The following is a 17,238-nucleotide window of genomic DNA, read 5'->3' on the forward strand; positions in this document are numbered from 1 at the left end:
AGTTACTGAAGAACCAACTGGGAAAGACTGTACGAGTGAGTCATTAGGTAGAGATGAATTTATAATAATCAATTAATCAAGTGAGTCTTTTAAACATTGAGAACCACAACACAGTAAACTCTCATTTTTAACTGATTATTCCAACATTAATTGCTCTTCTGTCCACTGAAGCAAAGTAGAGCATCATACTAAGTAGTTACTCTGTAGATTTTCATTTCTTCCTGATTTTTGCATTATTACCTGCTGCTAATGTGTCCTTTTTGGTAAAGTGAAGCATCTTACTGAATAGTTCCTCACTGCCTTCAAAGTTATTTCTCAGGAACTACAAACACAGACAAAATAACATGTTTTTCCTTCAGGGCACCATGTTAATCGCTACACTGAACTCTGTCCTGCACGATGAGTCGATGTGGGAAACTCCACACTCCTTCAACCCTCAGCACTTTCTGGACCAGGATGGGAAATTCAGGAAGAGAGAGGCCTTCCTTCCTTTTTCTGCAGGTGAGTCAGTAGTTATAGTCCTGTAACATGCAGCTTTAGCCAAGAGCTATTAAAAGGCCAAATGACAGAAAGATAAAACATGTCATTGTGTGGCATCAGTTGTTTTTTTCAGTAACCACATTTGTAGATGTACATTTCTATCATTTCAACTGGATGTGCATGTGTTGAACATAACCTTTCCCCTGAACTATGTTATACTGAACTTACATTGCCATTTGAACTCTATTATATATATTAGAGTAATATTATATATTAGAGTGCTGCTTCATTTGGGGTAATTTCAAGTGCGGTATTAGGTTTTTCATTACAAATATTATCACCAAATAAAGACAAAAATTGAGAGAGTCTGAGTAGTTAATAGCTTCATTTGCATATTTTTAGATGTTTGTGAGCATCCTGCAAACTTTGAGCGTCGATATAGTGTTGGAAACAAATAATGGAAGTTTAATGAGGGATTTAAAAAGAGATACATTTTAAACAAAATATGCATTATGAAATACTGTCTGGCTCACGCGACCTGTCCAGGGTGTCCCCTGCCTTCGCCCGAGTCAGCTGGGATAGGCTCCAGCACCCCCGCGACCCTAATGAGGATAAAGTGGTGTATAGAGAATGGATGGATGGATGGATGGATGGATGTCTGTCTGTCTCACAGTTTAAAAGCATTATATCACAGTTGACATTTGAGAATAATCCCTGAACTACATGCAGCTATTTTGAAGAATGATGTTGAAATACCACAAGCTGGTGCTCTAGGGGAGGTCTTTAATAGAAGATAAGATAAACTTTATTGATCCAATAGTGGGGAAAGTTCACCATTACAGCAGCTCTAATGACTGGAGTATAAAGACAGTTTAAGAATATGAGACAAACAACAAAACTATATTTAGATATTCGTCTTCTTATCATGTATCATGTCATGCTATGAGTTTTACACTTGTATTTGGTTTTTGATTGAAGGAGGTTTACAGCTCGTTGGTAATCACAGGTCCTGGTTAGTGTTTGATAAGGGTCACACCCACAAATGTCTAACAAATGCTAAAGAAGTTTAAGGCTGGAATGTGTTTATATCCAGTTTAAGGGACTCTGAAGTCGGCATCTTGCCGAATGTTCACTGCAGACCCCTGATCTAACTTGTAGATGTTGTGAACGAGCATCATGGGCAGCTTATGTACCATGACACACAGGGTGCAGGGAAATGAATGAATGAATGAAAAACAAGGCAGTGATCTAGTAGATATAGATTATAAGTTAAAAGCACAATAACTTTATTCTAGAGATCATCTTCAGTTTCCACCTACAGCCTTGGAGACACTTCTAGCAGATCAAACCCAGGAAATACCTTCATTTTTGGTTCCTTCCAATAACATTATCTATACTATTTTGTTTGTGATTTGGAAGAGTATCAGTGTCTCTGCTGTATACTGACTTTGTTCCAGAGCTGCAGTAATAAAATGTGATCAAAATTTGTGAATGGAACTCATCTGCTGTATTGTGTGTTCTCAGGAAAGCGGGTTTGTCTTGGTGAACCTCTGGCCAAGATGGAGTTATTCCTCTTTTTCACCTCCCTCCTTCAGAGGTTTTCATTCTCGGCACCTCCTGGAGAGAAACCCAGTCTGGAGTTTGTCCTGGGAGCTACTCACACTCCCAAACCTTACCGCCTCTGTGCCACACCAAGATAAACCACAACACACAATGAAACACTGTGTTCTTCTACATTTATGTCCTAAAGCATCAAGAATAGCTGCCGTATAAATTTCTTTTTCTGTACTGTACAATAAACATAATTTGGAAGTATTTTCAGCCAGTACACATTTTCAATCAACCTTTATAAAATATTAAAGTAATCTCTTGTTTTCAAAGATCCACATTGTTGTTGTTGACAGAAATCACTGGGAATCATGTTCCTACACTCATTTTTACAATAGACAGACTTACAAAAATGTAATTTGTGTGTAAATCAATAAACTGAGATGAACTTTTGCTTCCCGTGCAGACTGCTGTGTGTTAGAGTTCAGACTGCTGTTTCAGTGGGTCACAGTTGACACCATGCAATGACTCTCAGTGCTGCTGATTACTTTATGAATTTATTACACCTGCATCTCCATTTAGGGTCTGTGAAGACGGAAGTTTGTACAACAGGAAACTTGAACACATTTTGAAAGCTTTCCAAATTTTGTGGTCAATACATCGTGTACCAAATTGTATCACTTTACATACAATACAGCATTTTTTGGTTTTGTTTTTTTTGCTTGTTTTGTTTTGTTTAAACAGAAAAGTTATTTTTCTTTACCATAAGAAATGTTTATCCTGAAAATCAGCAGTCCTCAAACTTGAGATCTCTTTTATTTTGGCATGAACAGGCACTGTGTCAAACTTGTACTGATCTAGCAGCAGTTAGCAGTTACTCTATAAATGCCACATATTAATACAAAATGTAGGTTTATTTTAAACACATATTTGCACAATTTAAATACTTTTTTGTGCTTACTCACTTGTAACAGAGTTTTTTTTTAAATGAGTAAAGGTTATTACTATTCAGTGACGAGCACGCCTGCATACGTACACACACATGCTCTTATTTTGAAAGTCTTATAATAAACTCATGAGGACACCTGCAGATCTGTCATCATTCCAGAAGTACCTTTACCTGACTGAACTCTGCTCAGTCCTGATTGCTGCAATTATAGCGAAGAGATGGAGGCAATCCTCTTTATGAACATTCCAGTAACTGTTAAAGGCAAACACATCACACTTCATCTCATTTTTACTTGGAGGCAGTCTTTTCTTTTGTTTTTCATTATGGATGCACAATCTTAAACTCTATTGAACACTTTTCTTTCTGGCAACTTCTAGTTTTGGCTTTTCTTCCCTTTCCTACTGACTAAAGATGCCAATCAGGTCTCTGCAGTCCTGAACAATAAGCAGACCTCCAGTGGGACGTATGCCTGCTGCAGCATCCTTTCTCTCCCTTGTGATATATTTTCATGGTGACTTTGCAAATCTTTTATCTTTTGTGCTATTATGTATTTATTACATCTTCTCAGATGTACTTCAGTGGCACTGGGCGTCGTCCAGTTGTTGACATACTGGTGTCACGATTGTGCATTTGTGCAGATAGACATGTTTTTGTTGCAAATGAGGTCTGTTGTTGCCAAAAAATACAAATGCACCCAGACTGATGGAGCTTTATTCCAGTGAGATTTCTTATTTCTGAATGGTGCCCTCATTAAAGGAGAGAAATTTCAGACTATGAGTGTGGTTATACAACAGCCTGAGATGTTTTAGAACTCTCACCCATGACCGACTCCTTCATAAAGAAACAATGATCGTCACTCCCTTATCGCTGCTGCTCTGGGTTTGGAGTTTTACTGTGAGGGCGGACTAAGTCAGAGTGCAGCTGCCAAAGTATTGCACTATTAAGATAAACCCTTCAGCACATAATAATTAAATGTAGTTAGAAGAAGGAGCTGGATATCGTCTTAAAAATCAAATACAGCTTACAGTCCTGCCCTCCTGCACTCATGTAACGACTCACCAATGCCTTTGAAGACAACTGGTCGATCAGCAAAACTGTGGAACTGGTTTACAAGAGCCTCTTTGACTATTTTGTATCCTGAAGTAAACACCATCCTCTCACTGCCTTTCCTCAAAATGAACACAGGGCTGTACTCTTGAGACAGCTGCCTGTAAAAGCAAATACTTCTCAAAGGAGGAAATATTTTGCAAAGTCTTATGATAAATGCAGTTTTTTTTTGTCTGAAGTGCAGGTGGAAAGTTGTGAGGCTTCCAGTTTCTCATCACATCAGTCAAAACAGCAATGCAAAACCCAAAAGCAGCCAACTAGTGAAGTTCATTGAATCAAAAATAGCCTGAAAAATCATGATTAAAATATTTTAAATACACTCCTGAGGAGCCACAGTTTAACCCTGCAACTGGTCGAGGAGTTCAGAGGAAGAGGTAATGAGACCCCAACAATGTGATGCAATGATGAAGGCCTCTTGGGGCACCTGAAGTGGAAAAACAAGACTGAAAAATGAACTCTTCACTGTAAACACATGAACAGGAAACACTGAGGACTTTAAGATAAATACTTTATACAATCATGAAATGCTATTTGACAAACAACTTTTCAGTGAATAAAGAGTGAAGTATTGAGATCTCTCCCTAGAATGTTCCACCATCATCAATATGTAGACTCACCTCTGACCTGGCAGTTTTACAACCATTATTCTGAAACCTGGCAGTTTTACAACGATGAGGTATGTGAGTCTGGGGTCATTAACGGGTCATTAGCCATGTGACAATGTGAAAACACACATCCGGGACTTCAGTCAGTAAAAACTGCAAAAGCCTCTTACATGGTCTTCAAGAACCAAAATCAAATCCACGCATGCACATGGAGAACATGCAAACTCCATGCAGAAGGATCCCGGGAAGGCTGGGTAGAATTGGACCAGGCATCGTCTCCCTGCAAGGCGAAAGTCCTAATCACCACACCACTGTAAAGCCCCTCGCACAAATAAAATAATATAAAAATATGTTCTTTATACAACTTCTGTTCTCCAAGAAAACTAAGGTGCAGCACATACACTCCCCTCCAAAAGTACTGGAACAGTGAGGCCAATTCCTTTATGTTTGCTACAGACTGAAAACATTTGGGTTTGGCATCAAACGAGGAATCAGAGACAAGAGATCAACATTTCAGCTTTTATTTCCAGGTATTTACATCTGGATCTGATACACAACTTAGAAGATAGCATTACTTGTAACGGAACACCAAATTTTTAGGTGAGCAAAAGTATTGGAACAGATAGATTTAAAATACATTAAAGTGAATAAGACTTAATATGTTGTCGCATATCCTGTGCTTGCAGTAACTGCATCAAGCCTGTGGCCCACTGACATCACCAAACTTTTGAATTGTTCTTTTGTGATGCTTTTCCAGGCTTTCACTGCTGTTTTTAGAGGTTACTCCCTTCGGTCTCCTCTTTAGCAGGTAAAATGTAGTTCTGTAGACTTTAAGTCTGGAGCTTAATTTGGTCAGTCTAAAACCTTCCACTTATTTGCCCCTGATGAACTACTTTGTTGTTTTGGCATTATGTTTTGTGTCATTATCTTGTGGCACGATGAAGGATCTCCTCGTCAGTTTGGCTGCATCTTTCTCGAAATTGGAGACTTTTTGGCTCTGGCTTGAGTTCAGCTGACCTGCTGACATTTTCTCTGTGGTCGACCCAGCTAGCAAGAGGGACTTCAACTGAAAACTCCTCTCTGTCGCACCCAAAGCCTGGACTTTCCCAGCACTTTTTTCAGAAATATGACCCATCTCTCAAGGACTGAAGCTGGCGAGAAAACTTGCATGTCTCGGGCTGCATCAGTACTCTCCTGGCATGGGAAATTCACAGACACAAGGGATGTGCTTTGTGTTGGTCCTTGTCATGCAAAGAGAAGCTGGACTTATGAGGACAGGTATGAACAGAAGATTTCTTCTTTGGTTTGGTGCTTATACCAACGCGAGACTCATGACTTACAGAAACTTGAAATCAGCGCACTACAGACAGCCTCACTCATCAAAGTGGTCGCGATTACTAACACCAGAAGGGGCACTAATGCTAACTACAAGCTGGCAGTACCCTGTGGAAAACTGAGATAACTAACAGTAGCAAGCTACCCTGTCTCAGAAGAAACTGATTTAGCGAAGTGAAGAGTGCAAGAACTGAGGGATGAAGATGCTTACATGTCTCACATATTTCCTCACAGATCATCTGTTGCAAAGGCTTAATAGAGGTGTCTTCAGTCAAGACAAGCAAGGAAGTGATATTAAATACTCTATTACATGTAAAAATTCTGTGTTCAAAAACACTTTAAGTAAAAATTCATCAATATTATCACCAACAAGTGCTTAAAGTATCAAAGATGACCCAAAGGTGATCTAATTAGCCAAAAACGTCATAACTATTTCACACCTGTCAGATGATTTAATAACTGTCTTCCTGCTCTGTAGATTTACAACACGGTACCCTGGCTAATGAAGTGGCTGCCTGGACCTCATCAGAAGATACTTGCTCTGCAGAATTAAATCATGGACTTCACAAAAATCAAGGTCAAAGAACACAGAGAAACCTCAACCCCCAAGAGACTACATCGACTCCTTCCTCATAGAAATGGGAAGCATGAGTGTTTCTGTGTCTTTGTTTTGTGTTTGTTCTTTGTGCTTTTCCAGGTATATTTTAACTAATTGCTGATTCCATCTACTCTGTCACTGATAGAAGGAGGACAAAGAAGCTGGTTTTGATATCAGCAATTTGTGTTTTTGCACTGTGGACCTGTTTGGTGCTGAAACTGAAACTACTACCACTACTTTACACTGGATAAGTACACAATCCCAAAGGTACACAATCCACAGGTAACACTTAAACATGAAAATGAGATTATTACCAAAGAACATGTGAGAAATGTATCAGAAATGACCGAATAGATGGTCCACTGAAAAGAACCTCTGTAATGACTTCTAATCTGGGACTCTGTTTTATAAGTTAATTATAACCCTTTCAAATATTGAGAAATACAAGACCGTGTCCTCTCATTCTTCACTGGTTATTCTGGGCTGATTATTCCTGTAGTCTGGGCAGTGTACAGAAATGAAGTCCAACATTAGTTATTCTTCTTCTGTCCACTTAAGCAAAATGTAACACCATACTGAGTAGTTATTCTGTAGACCTTCATTTCTTCCTGATTTTTTGTATGATTACCTACTGGAAATGTGTCCTTTTCAGTAAAGTGAAGCACATTTATAAAACTCACCAATTTATGTTGCATTAAGTCTTAAAGTCATGGATAACTAAGGGTGAGGCTTACTTGACTGAATGGTAGGTGCCATCATGCACCATGACCCAGAAATGTTTACATGACGTGACTCAACTCCACTCATATGTTCCACCTCATAGTTAACTTTTGTATTAGTCCAGAGTTAGGAGGAATCATGTCCGACCAGATGTGGACTGTGGGTTTATTCATTCATTTACAGGATTTGTTGATGCCATGTCCTTATTTTCAATGATGTTGAGAGTACATTAAAAACAGAATGAACAGGGCAACGATATGATTAACATCAGATCACATTCTAAAGCAGCGACATTCAGGAACAGGGTAGTTTGTAATCATGGTTTTGAACTGATCCACAGACACTGCAGTTTAATAGTTTCAGTTTCAGTTGTAAAATGTTGTAGGAATGTGCAGCACAAAAACTAAAGCAAAACATTTTTTAAGTGCATGTGTGTGTTATATCAGCAAATATCCTGTACACATAAGTCATTCATTTATTTATAGTGACTGCTAATATCGGGCACCTTGATCCTTCCTTTCCATTACTGATGTTATAAAATTCTCTTTGCTAGAGGACACAACATTTTCCACCGTAGCAGCCTACCATAATGAAAATTAAAGTGTTACTGAGGATTCAGACTGAGTGGTAAAGCAACTCTGGGATTTTTTTCAGTGTATTGTTCATTTTAATGTCAGTGTTTATCTGCCTGCATGTACGAACAAAGGTGAGGTGAAGTCACTTCAGTATGTATAACAGAATGGGCAGATTAAGAGAGACTGGGAGGAGTCAGTTCATTTCACTGAACAACTTAAAAGGAACGAGTTTTCATTTACACATAGCAGAGTTCAAACGAAGAAATGGAGGCAATACTCAGTGTTCTCGGCTTGGAGTGGGTCGATGGCAGAAGTTTATTAATATTTTTCTGTGTTTTTCTGCTGCTGGCTGATGTTTGGAAGAACAGAGTGCCGAAAAACTTCCCTCCTGGACCGTGGGCTCTGCCTTTTATTGGTGATCTGCATCGTATCCAACCTGCAAGACTTCATCTGCAGTTCACAGAGGTATGAATCTAAATGGTAATAAGAATAATAGTAATAGTAATGTTATGAGAAAAGAAAGAGTCTGAGGCTTCAGAAACATCAAACCAACTGATGTGTGTTATTTTCACAAAATGATTAAATTATAAATTTTTTTCTGTGTTTTGGAAAAAAAATGAATATTTAAGAAAAGTTGTGACTGTGAAAGAAACATTTCAGAACTTCCATACAACAAGATCAGGCAAAGTCTGATTGGAAGCAGAGGGAATCATTAACTCACTTCGAGGAAAACAGAAAAGAACAACAGAGACAGTTTTCACGTCTTGGAGTAAAAGTAAAAATACAGCAATGTGTAAATACTCAACTGCAGTGCATTGCTTCTTAAAAGCTTGTTATATTATAAATTAATGAAATATGTAAGACAATCCAGATGCAGAGCAAAAGGTATAATATTTCTGTCTGAAATCTCACTGAGTGTACAAGTAACATAAAAAGTAAATACCAGGCACAAGTAAATTTAAATTATACTTAAGTACAATACTTGAGTAAATCTCCTCAGCTGTTTTCCATCATTGAAAGCAACAAAATCAAGCACATTGTTACACTCAATTTACCTTCATCCAAAGAGAAATCATTCATACAACATTCCTTCAATTAGAATTAATCATTAGTCCTCTGACTTAAAGTGAATTAACAACAATTTTAATATATTAAAAATGTAAAGAATAAACTGTGAATTTAATCTCCTTCATTTTTGGAGGCAAACAAAACAAGAAACGTCGAAAGGTCATATTTTTCCAATTAATTTGTGCCATTTTATGGGCAAATCAAACAATCAGTCTAAAAAATAGAACCAGCTGATCAATCAGTAACGAATACAGTTGTTATTTGCAGCACTTATCTGTATATTTGGCCGTTACATAAATGCAAGCAGCTATGATTGGGTTCATTGAAGGGTTCAAATTCTGGCAGGAAGGATCTTATCTTGACTATTTTATTTTGACCTTATAATAATTCTGCATGATACTTGGAAAACAACTTTCTGACTGATGCATATTTTAACTTTTCTGCCATTTATAGTGTGACCTGAAGGAATTAGGGAATTTTCTCCAGTTTACTGGAGTTACTCTATTTGGAAAGGAGACAAAGAAATCCTGAATGATTGGATTGATTGTTTATCTTGTGTGTCACCTCCTGCAGCTGGTAGTGTTGATTTAAATGGTCAAATACATTTGTTGTGTTGCCTTGCAAAGTGGCCACAATTGCAACTCACTGCTGACACAATACCTGGTTTAAGACAATGTCATCCTTTCTATTTGAGTAAACAATGTTCTATCTGACAGATATCTGATTGTGACAAATAATGTTGAAATGATGTGGTGTGATGTTCTCCCATATTGTACTTGAAAAATCAACTATATTTTCAGAGAGAAGTTGGGGGTTTGCAGTAGTTTTCTGAAAACAGCCTCCAGAAGCTTAAATATCAGTTACATTTTGTGTCATTTCTGCATTCAGTCATGAACTGTTTTTTTTCTTTTACATGTCTTCATAGTTCTAGCTGTCCTCCTCAGACAATATGTCATCTCAGTGTTGCATCACATATTGTTATATGATCCATTGTGCAACATGCAGAAGAAAATACAAATGTAAAATCAACACATTTAAGAAGAACTTGACCTCACATGAGTCACCACAACATCAATCTGCTGTCTGTGTTCAGTTTGCAGAGAAATATGGAAACATCTTCAGCCTTCGTCTCTTTGGTGGAAGGGTTGTGATCTTAAATGGCTACAAAACTGTGAAAGAAGCCCTGGTCCAACGAGGAGAAGACTATGTAGATCGTCCGTCTGTACCTTTGTCTCAAGAAATATTTGGGAAACAAGGTAATGTTTGTTGCATTTTGTTTCAAAATGGTGTTTTTTATGTGACCACTGGCATTAAATGAGTTCTGATCTAATGTCGTTTTGTGTTTCCAAAAGCAAAAGGCATTGTGATGTCAAATGGTCATCTATGGAAGCAGCAGAGGAGATTTGCTCTTCATACACTCAGAAACTTTGGTCTGGGCAAGAAGACTCTGGAGCTTTTCATCCAGGAGGAGTGTCGATATCTCACGGAGGAGTTTGCAGATCAGCAAGGCACAAAAACTCTATTTTACAATGATACATTACTCTTCACAATCTAAGACATAGACATGATTTTAATTTTAACTGCAAATTTGCAACACAAAAGCATGAAACATTACATTTCAGATCACAAACTAAAATATGGCAACACTCATAATTTAAAGGAATATCTGCATTCTCCATATTGGAGCTAAAACAATGACTCAGAGGCTCAGTGGTTAGCACTGTCACCTTGCAACATCCCCGGTTCATGTCAAAGCCTTGGCCTGGGATTCTTCTCTATAGAGTTTGCATGTTCTTCATGTGCAGTGTGGGTTCTCACTGAGTTCTCTGGCTTCCTCCCACAGTCCAAAAACATGCTGAGGTTAATTGGTCACCCTGTGATAGACTGGTGATCTGTCCAGGATGTCTCCTGCCTTCACTCTAAGTCAGTTGGTTTAGACTCCAGTCCCCCCATGACTCTAATGAGGATTAAGCGGTGCATAGATAATGGCTGACTTCCACAGCTCTAAGAACTTGTCTATATATGTCTAGTTTGTATCTACTATAGAAGCTGATACTGCTCTGTAACCTACTAATGTGGACACAACATTTACTACAGAGACAAACTTTGTATAAGTTTAAACCATAAAAAGCACATAACTTAAAGGACATGTATTATACCTTTTTTGACAAAGTTCCTGTGTCTGATCTATATTTTCTGTTTATTTTACAGCAAAGTCTTTCAGTGCTCAGAAAGCGATCAACAATGCTGTGTCCAACATCATCTGCTGTTTGGTGTTTGGGCATCGATTTGAGTACACTGATCAGAAGCACCAGACTATTCTCAACCACTTAAATGAACTAATGTACTTACAGGGAAGTTTATCCGTCCAGGTGAGCCACCAGCATCCAACAATCTTATTTCAATCAGAATTCATGCTGAACACATCCAGTAAGTGAAATGTGGATTTTAATAACAAAATTGTGAAATGCTGCCACTACAAATAAAACAGATACAACACTGTAAAAATACTGTTACATAAAACATTCTTCATTTAAAATCCTCTTTTAAGTAAAACTGCACGACTATCGTCACCACCAAGTACATCGAGTATCAAAAGTCACAAGTGCTTCTCTCTCCACTGATGATTTAATTAGACAGAAATGTCAGAACTGTTTTACACCAGTCAGATGATTTAATAACTGTCTTCCTGCTCTGTAGATTTACAACATGGTACCCTGGCTGATGAAATGGCTGCCTGGATCTCATCGGAGGACACTTACTCTGATGCATAAAATCATGGACTTCATAGAAATCAAGGTCAAAGAACACAGAGCAAATCTCGACCCCTCATCACCAAGAGACTACATCGACTCCTTCCTCATAGAAATGGGAGATGTGAGTGTTTCTGTGTCTTCGTTTTGTGTTTGTTCTTTGTGCTTTTCCAGTTAAATATATTCACTAATTCCTGCTTCCATCTACTCTGTCATCAATAGAAGGAGGACAAAGAAGCTGGTTTTGATATCACCAATTTGTGTTTTTGCACTGTTGACCTGTTTGGTGCTGGAACTGAAACTACTACCACTACTTTACACTGGGGGCTGCTGTACATGATGTATTACCCTGACATACAGAGTGAGTGTTTCAGTCATATCTGACATGACTGCATCTTTTTTAAGCATCTTCCTCTGATTTATTATTGTCAGAGATCAATCACTGGTCAGTCCTGAATTGGGGAAGAAGATGTGTGATGTGTAATTTCTCCTCTCAGTCATCTTTTCAGCACAAACACTGATATAGTTTTTTAATGTCACTTTTGCAGAGAGAGTCCAGGCTGAGATAGATGCTGTGATTGGTTCATCCAGACAGCCCTCCATGACTGACAGAGAAAACATGCCCTATACTGATGCAGTCATCCATGAAATACAGAGAATGGGCAACATCATCCCACTGAATGTAGTCCACATGGCAAGCAGGGACACCACACTGGATAAGTACACAATCCCAAAGGTACACAATCCACAGGTAACACTTAAACATGAAAATGAGATTAATTACCAAAGAACATGTGAGAAATGCATCAGGAATGATCAAATAGATATGGTTCACTGATAAGAACCTCTGTAATAACTTCTAATGTGGGACTCTGTATTATAAGTTAATTCTAAGTTACTGAAGAACCAACTGGGAATTTCTGCATTAGTGACAAATTAGGTAGAGATGAATTTATAATAATTTGTTAATCAGCTGAATAAACTCTCAATGTTTACTAATTAATCCAACATTAATTCTTCTTCTGTGCACTTCAGCAAAATGAAGCATCATACTAAGTATTTCTCTGCAGACCTTCATTTCTTCCTCATTATTGCATTATTACCTACTGCTAATGTGTCCTTTTCAGTAAAGTGAAGCATCTAGTGAGTAGTTCCTTGCAGCCTTTAAAGTTATTCCTCAGAATTCTCACTCAGCCATATTGACATTAATTTTGTCATTTTGTATAATATGGTAAAATGGTAAATGGTTGTATTTATATCGCGCTTTTATCCAAAACGCTTTTCATGATACGTCACATTCACCCATTCACACACTGATGGCGGGAGCTGCCATGCAAGGCACTAACCACGACCCACCAGGAGCAATTAGGGGTTAGGTGTCTTGCTCAGGGACACCTTGACGTGAGCTCAACGGGCCGAGGATCAAACCGGCAACCTTCCAGTTACAAGACGGCCACTCTACCCACTGAGCCATGCCGACCAAATAGATATCAGAGCTACAAACACAGACAAAAGAAAATGTAACACACAATGTTTGTACTGATTCGGTTCAGCTCAATATTTGAAGTTGGACTTCTGTGAGAAGTAGTAGCAGTTGAGTTTAGGCTGTTAGTGTATTGAGTGTTTTCATGTTTACAGTGTCTAGCAAATACAAATTTACAAATTAATGTGACTTACCAAGAAATTGTCAGTGACATACTGACACCGATCACTTTGGAATTCATCCAATTAACAAAATTTCTATTGCTCAGTTAAATCACGTATTTTCAGAAAGCATCGTTACTTTGTCAACTCTTTCAAAGGGCACGAATGAACTCAACTTTTTATCCAACGTGGATCAGAAATTATTACTTTATTTTTGTTTGTATCACAAACTATTATGTTTAGAATATTTTTCAAAATTCAGGTTAATTAACCTTTTTTTGCCCTTCAGGGCACCATGTTAATGGCTACACTGACCTCGGTTCTGCACGATGAGTCGATGTGGGAAACTCCACACTCCTTCAACCCTCAGCACTTTCTGGACCAGGATGGGAAATTCAGGAAGAGAGAGGCCTTCCTTCCTTTTTCTGCAGGTGAGTCAGTAGTTATAGTCCTGTAACATGCAGCTTTAGCCAAGAGCTATGAAAAGGCCAAATGACAGAAAGATAAAACATGTCACTGTGTGGCATCAGTTGTTTTTATTAGTAACCACTCACTTGGAGTATCTGATGTACATTTGTATTTATTTCAACTGGATGTGCATGTGGTGAATATAACTTTTCCCTTTTACTGTGTTTTATTGAACTTACATTGCCATTTAAACTCTGTTCTATGTTAGTTACATATACAACTGTTTTTTGCTGAGAAGGTCTTTAATAGAAGACAAACAACAAATTAGATTTAGATATCACTTTTCTTTTCATGTCTAAGATCATACTCTGAGTTTTCCACTTGTATTTGGTTGTTGATCGAAGGAGGTTTAACAGCTCCTTGGTAATCACAGGTCCTGGTTAGTGTTTGATAAGGGTCACACCCACAAACAAACACTAAAGACAGTTTAAGGCTGGAATGTGTGTATATCCAGTTCAAATGACTCCAACATCTGTATCTTGCTGAATGGTCACTATAGACCCTGATCTAACCTGTAGATGTTGTCAACTATCATCATGGGCAGCTTATGCACCATGACACACAGGATGCAGGGAAATGAATGAATGGAAAACAAGGCAAAGAAGGTAAAATCACCATCAGTGTTTCCAGTGGATTACATTCAGTTTCCATCTATGGCCCTGGAGAGACTTCTACCAAAATCTATTAATTTTGTGTTTCTACCATTTATCATAACATTATCTAAATGATTTGGTTCATAATTTAAGGAAGGGATCAGTGTCTGTACATTATTCTGACTTTGTTCCTGAGCTGCAGTAATAAAATGTGATTAAAGTGAATATCTTATAAAATGAGTGAATGAAGCTTGTTGCGGTACTACGTTATGATCTATAGCTCTCGTTATTAATAATTGGGGCACCACCCTAGATCTCTAGGGAAATAATTAATTTTAATAAAAAATTAATATTCATAAAAATTTTGATCAATCTCATATCAAAAAGTCTTGAATCCTCGGTTAAATTGACCACATTCTACACAAAGAAACACAAGACTGTAATTTGGTCTATAATGAGGTATTTATTAACTATTCTATGAAAATAATGACAAGTGAACTATGTACAATGTAGATATGGTGTGTGTGTGTGCGTGCAGGACTACATGTGTGTGTGTGCGTGCGTGTGTGGAATGTGGGAGTGTGTGAGTGAGAGAAGGAAATATGGTGAGGATTAGCCAGAGCTAACCTGATGAGGTAACCGGTAATTTGGATTAAGAATTCTAATGATTTGTAAAAGAATAAATTGATTAAATGAATTAATTGACCAAGCGGTTAGTACATCACCCATAGAATGGAATCAGAGCAAACTCAGCTGGAGTTATTGAAGTGAACCGTCATGGGGCTGGGACTTGCGGGGCCTTCAGATTATGCACACGGTCTGGACTGGCAGGTTCGGAGCGGTGTGTCATCGTTATGGCCGCCTGGATGTCCTGCCGCGGATTGATCGGTTCTATGCAAAGACCTGATCCAGCAGGTCTCCGGAGTTCTCAGCTGAGTGCTTAAAAATGATGGTTCTCAGGCTTTAGCCAAGAAAAACGGGTGTTGATGAAAAACGGTCAAAATTAATAAAAATAAATGCTGGTTCTGAATCGGTTCTTCAGATTAAAACGAATAACGAGCAAAATGTCTCCTTAAGTTACAAAAATATTAAAAGATAAATAGTTAACAAACTGAGATGGTGAGGGAATTTCAAAGATAGGAAAAAACGCGCTTTCGGTAAGAAAATAATGGAATCTCTGTCATGGATTCCCCAGGTAGTAAAAAGAGTAAGATGGGGGTAAGAGGCAAGAGAGTAAGAGAGCGATGATGTGGGCTATGGCTGACTTTATCTGTGGGTCCAGCTAAGGGGAGGACCTGGGCGGAGAGAGAGAACTTTTAGGCGCGAGTCTGGTGGAATTTGGAATCTCTTTGTTCTCACAGAGTAGAGAAGAAAGAGGAATCCAGAATGGATTAAAATATGATATTACACGCGCAAAACACGATCTGTCTATCCCACCATATTCAGTTGTGTGAAAGTGAAATGTGTAGATTAATACATATGTTCATATGATGTGAATCATTTCATTCATAACTATATGTTTATGTTTATAACATTAAAAATATGTATCACAGTGAGAATATAACAACAAGTCAGAGATTTGGTAACAGGTAAATACAATGGTCATCATTCAGCCTAAATAGAGAGATAAAGAAGGAATCAGATTAAACATCACAAATTAATAAATCAGCTTCTGTGAAAGATAGAATTGTGATTTTCGGATATGTTAATGATGAATGATTTCCAATGACGTTGGTGATTCTGTAAACACAAAATACATTCCAGAAATATTAATTTGGCAAGGTTTTGTAAGTTCAGTTCCTGTCTCTTTGTTTCAGTCAAAGAGAGGGAGAGGGTGACTCCAGCCTTCAGCCATAAAGTTTTACGACTTGTTATCTGATCTGTGGAATGCAGAGACGTCTCCGGCTGAGGGTCTCCTAAAGCTGAAAAGGGATTTTAGCATGAAAATTCATTAAACAAACATCCATAGCATATAATTGAAAGTCATTGTCTTTTAAAAAGAAGAAGTTATTCCAGGGGTTTAACTGTTCACAGGAGCTCCATCCTTCTGTGAATGAAAACCTACAGAAATACAAATGTCTCAATCCTCCTATAGAGATGGGTGTTGGTCAGTGCTGGAGAGAGGGAGAGCTTATCTGAGTTTTGATCAGCTCAGGAATTCCAGGGCCTTTGCAGTATTGCTACAAGCTCATCTGCTGTATTGTGTGTTTTCAGGAAAGCGGGTTTGTCTTGGTGAACCTCTGGCCAAGATGGAGTTATTCCTCTTTTTCACCTCCCTCCTTCAGAGGTTTTCATTCTCGGCGCCTGCTGGAGAGAAGCCCAGTCTGGAGTTTGTCCTGGGAGCTACTCACGCTCCCAAACCTTACCGCCTCTGTGCCACACCAAGATAAACCACAACACACAATGAATCACTGTGTTCCTTTACATTTATCTCCTAAAGCATCAAGAATAGCTGCCGTATAAATTTCTTTTTCTGTACTGTACAATAAATATAATTTGGAAGTATTTTCAGCCAGTACACATTTTCAATCAACCTTTATGCAATATTAATCTCTTGTCTTCAATGATTCACACTCTTGTTGTTGACAGAAATCACTGGGAATCATGTTCCTACACTCATTTTTACAACACACAGACTTACAAAAACGTAATTTGTGTGTAAATCAATAAACTGAGATGAACTTTTGCTTCTCGTGCAGACTGCTGTGTGTTAGAGTTCAGACTGCTGTTTCAGTGGGTCACAGGTGACACAATGCAATGACTCTCAGTGCTGCTGATTACTTTATGAATTTAGT

General features: G+C 38.2%; 3 protein-coding genes and 1 long non-coding RNA gene across 5 annotated transcripts in view; 2 read left to right on the forward strand and 2 right to left on the reverse strand.

Annotated features, from left to right (window-relative positions):
* LOC127533614 (uncharacterized) overlaps positions 1–2,301 on the reverse strand; it is a 35,963-nt gene extending 33,662 nt beyond the window's left edge. Inside the window, exon 1 of the long non-coding RNA XR_007941375.1 lies at positions 2,152–2,301. This is a non-coding gene — a long non-coding RNA (uncharacterized LOC127533614). The remainder of the gene's footprint in view (positions 1–2,151) is intronic.
* LOC110964951 (cytochrome P450 2J2-like) overlaps positions 1–17,238 on the reverse strand; it is a 228,538-nt gene that overhangs the window by 107,350 nt on the left and 103,950 nt on the right. The window lies entirely within an intron of this gene.
* The window catches only part of LOC110947329 (cytochrome P450 2J4-like), a 60,481-nt gene that overhangs the window by 18,115 nt on the left and 25,128 nt on the right, over positions 1–17,238 (forward strand). The window contains exons 8-9 of one of the 2 annotated variants that reach the window (XM_051947096.1): positions 360–501; positions 2,005–2,481. The exons of the other annotated variant lie outside the window; for it this stretch is intronic. Of the exons in view, the coding sequence (XP_051803056.1) occupies positions 360–501; positions 2,005–2,180 (318 nt within the window). The 3' untranslated portion in view covers positions 2,181–2,481. Of the gene's footprint in view, positions 1–359; positions 502–2,004; positions 2,482–17,238 lie in introns of those variants that run through there. 2 annotated transcript variants of the gene reach the window in all.
* Positions 8,131–17,129, forward strand: LOC127533612 (cytochrome P450 2J4-like). The gene is made up of 9 exons (XM_051947144.1): positions 8,131–8,382; positions 10,079–10,241; positions 10,338–10,493; positions 11,197–11,357; positions 11,686–11,862; positions 11,961–12,099; positions 12,287–12,474; positions 13,672–13,813; positions 16,658–17,129. Exons 1-9 carry the CDS (start codon positions 8,182–8,184, stop codon positions 16,831–16,833), a joined length of 1,503 nt encoding a protein of 500 aa, XP_051803104.1. The 5' UTR covers positions 8,131–8,181; the 3' UTR covers positions 16,834–17,129.

This window comes from Acanthochromis polyacanthus, chromosome 4 (genome assembly GCF_021347895.1).
Source record: "Acanthochromis polyacanthus isolate Apoly-LR-REF ecotype Palm Island chromosome 4, KAUST_Apoly_ChrSc, whole genome shotgun sequence".
NCBI lineage: Eukaryota > Metazoa > Chordata > Actinopteri > Pomacentridae > Acanthochromis > Acanthochromis polyacanthus.

Excerpts from the sequence above, each read along its gene's own strand:
- LOC127533612 (XM_051947144.1), top strand. The coding sequence starts at position 8,182 with ATGGAGGCAATACTCAGTGTTCTCGGCTTGGAGTGGGTCGATGGCAGA. Across the intron at positions 10,242-10,337 it reads AGAAATATTTGGGAAACAAG|CAAAAGGCATTGTGATGTCA; the intron begins GTAATGTTTGTT and ends TGTTTCCAAAAG. Across the intron at positions 12,475-13,671 it reads ATAAGTACACAATCCCAAAG|GGCACCATGTTAATGGCTAC; the intron begins GTACACAATCCA and ends TTTGCCCTTCAG.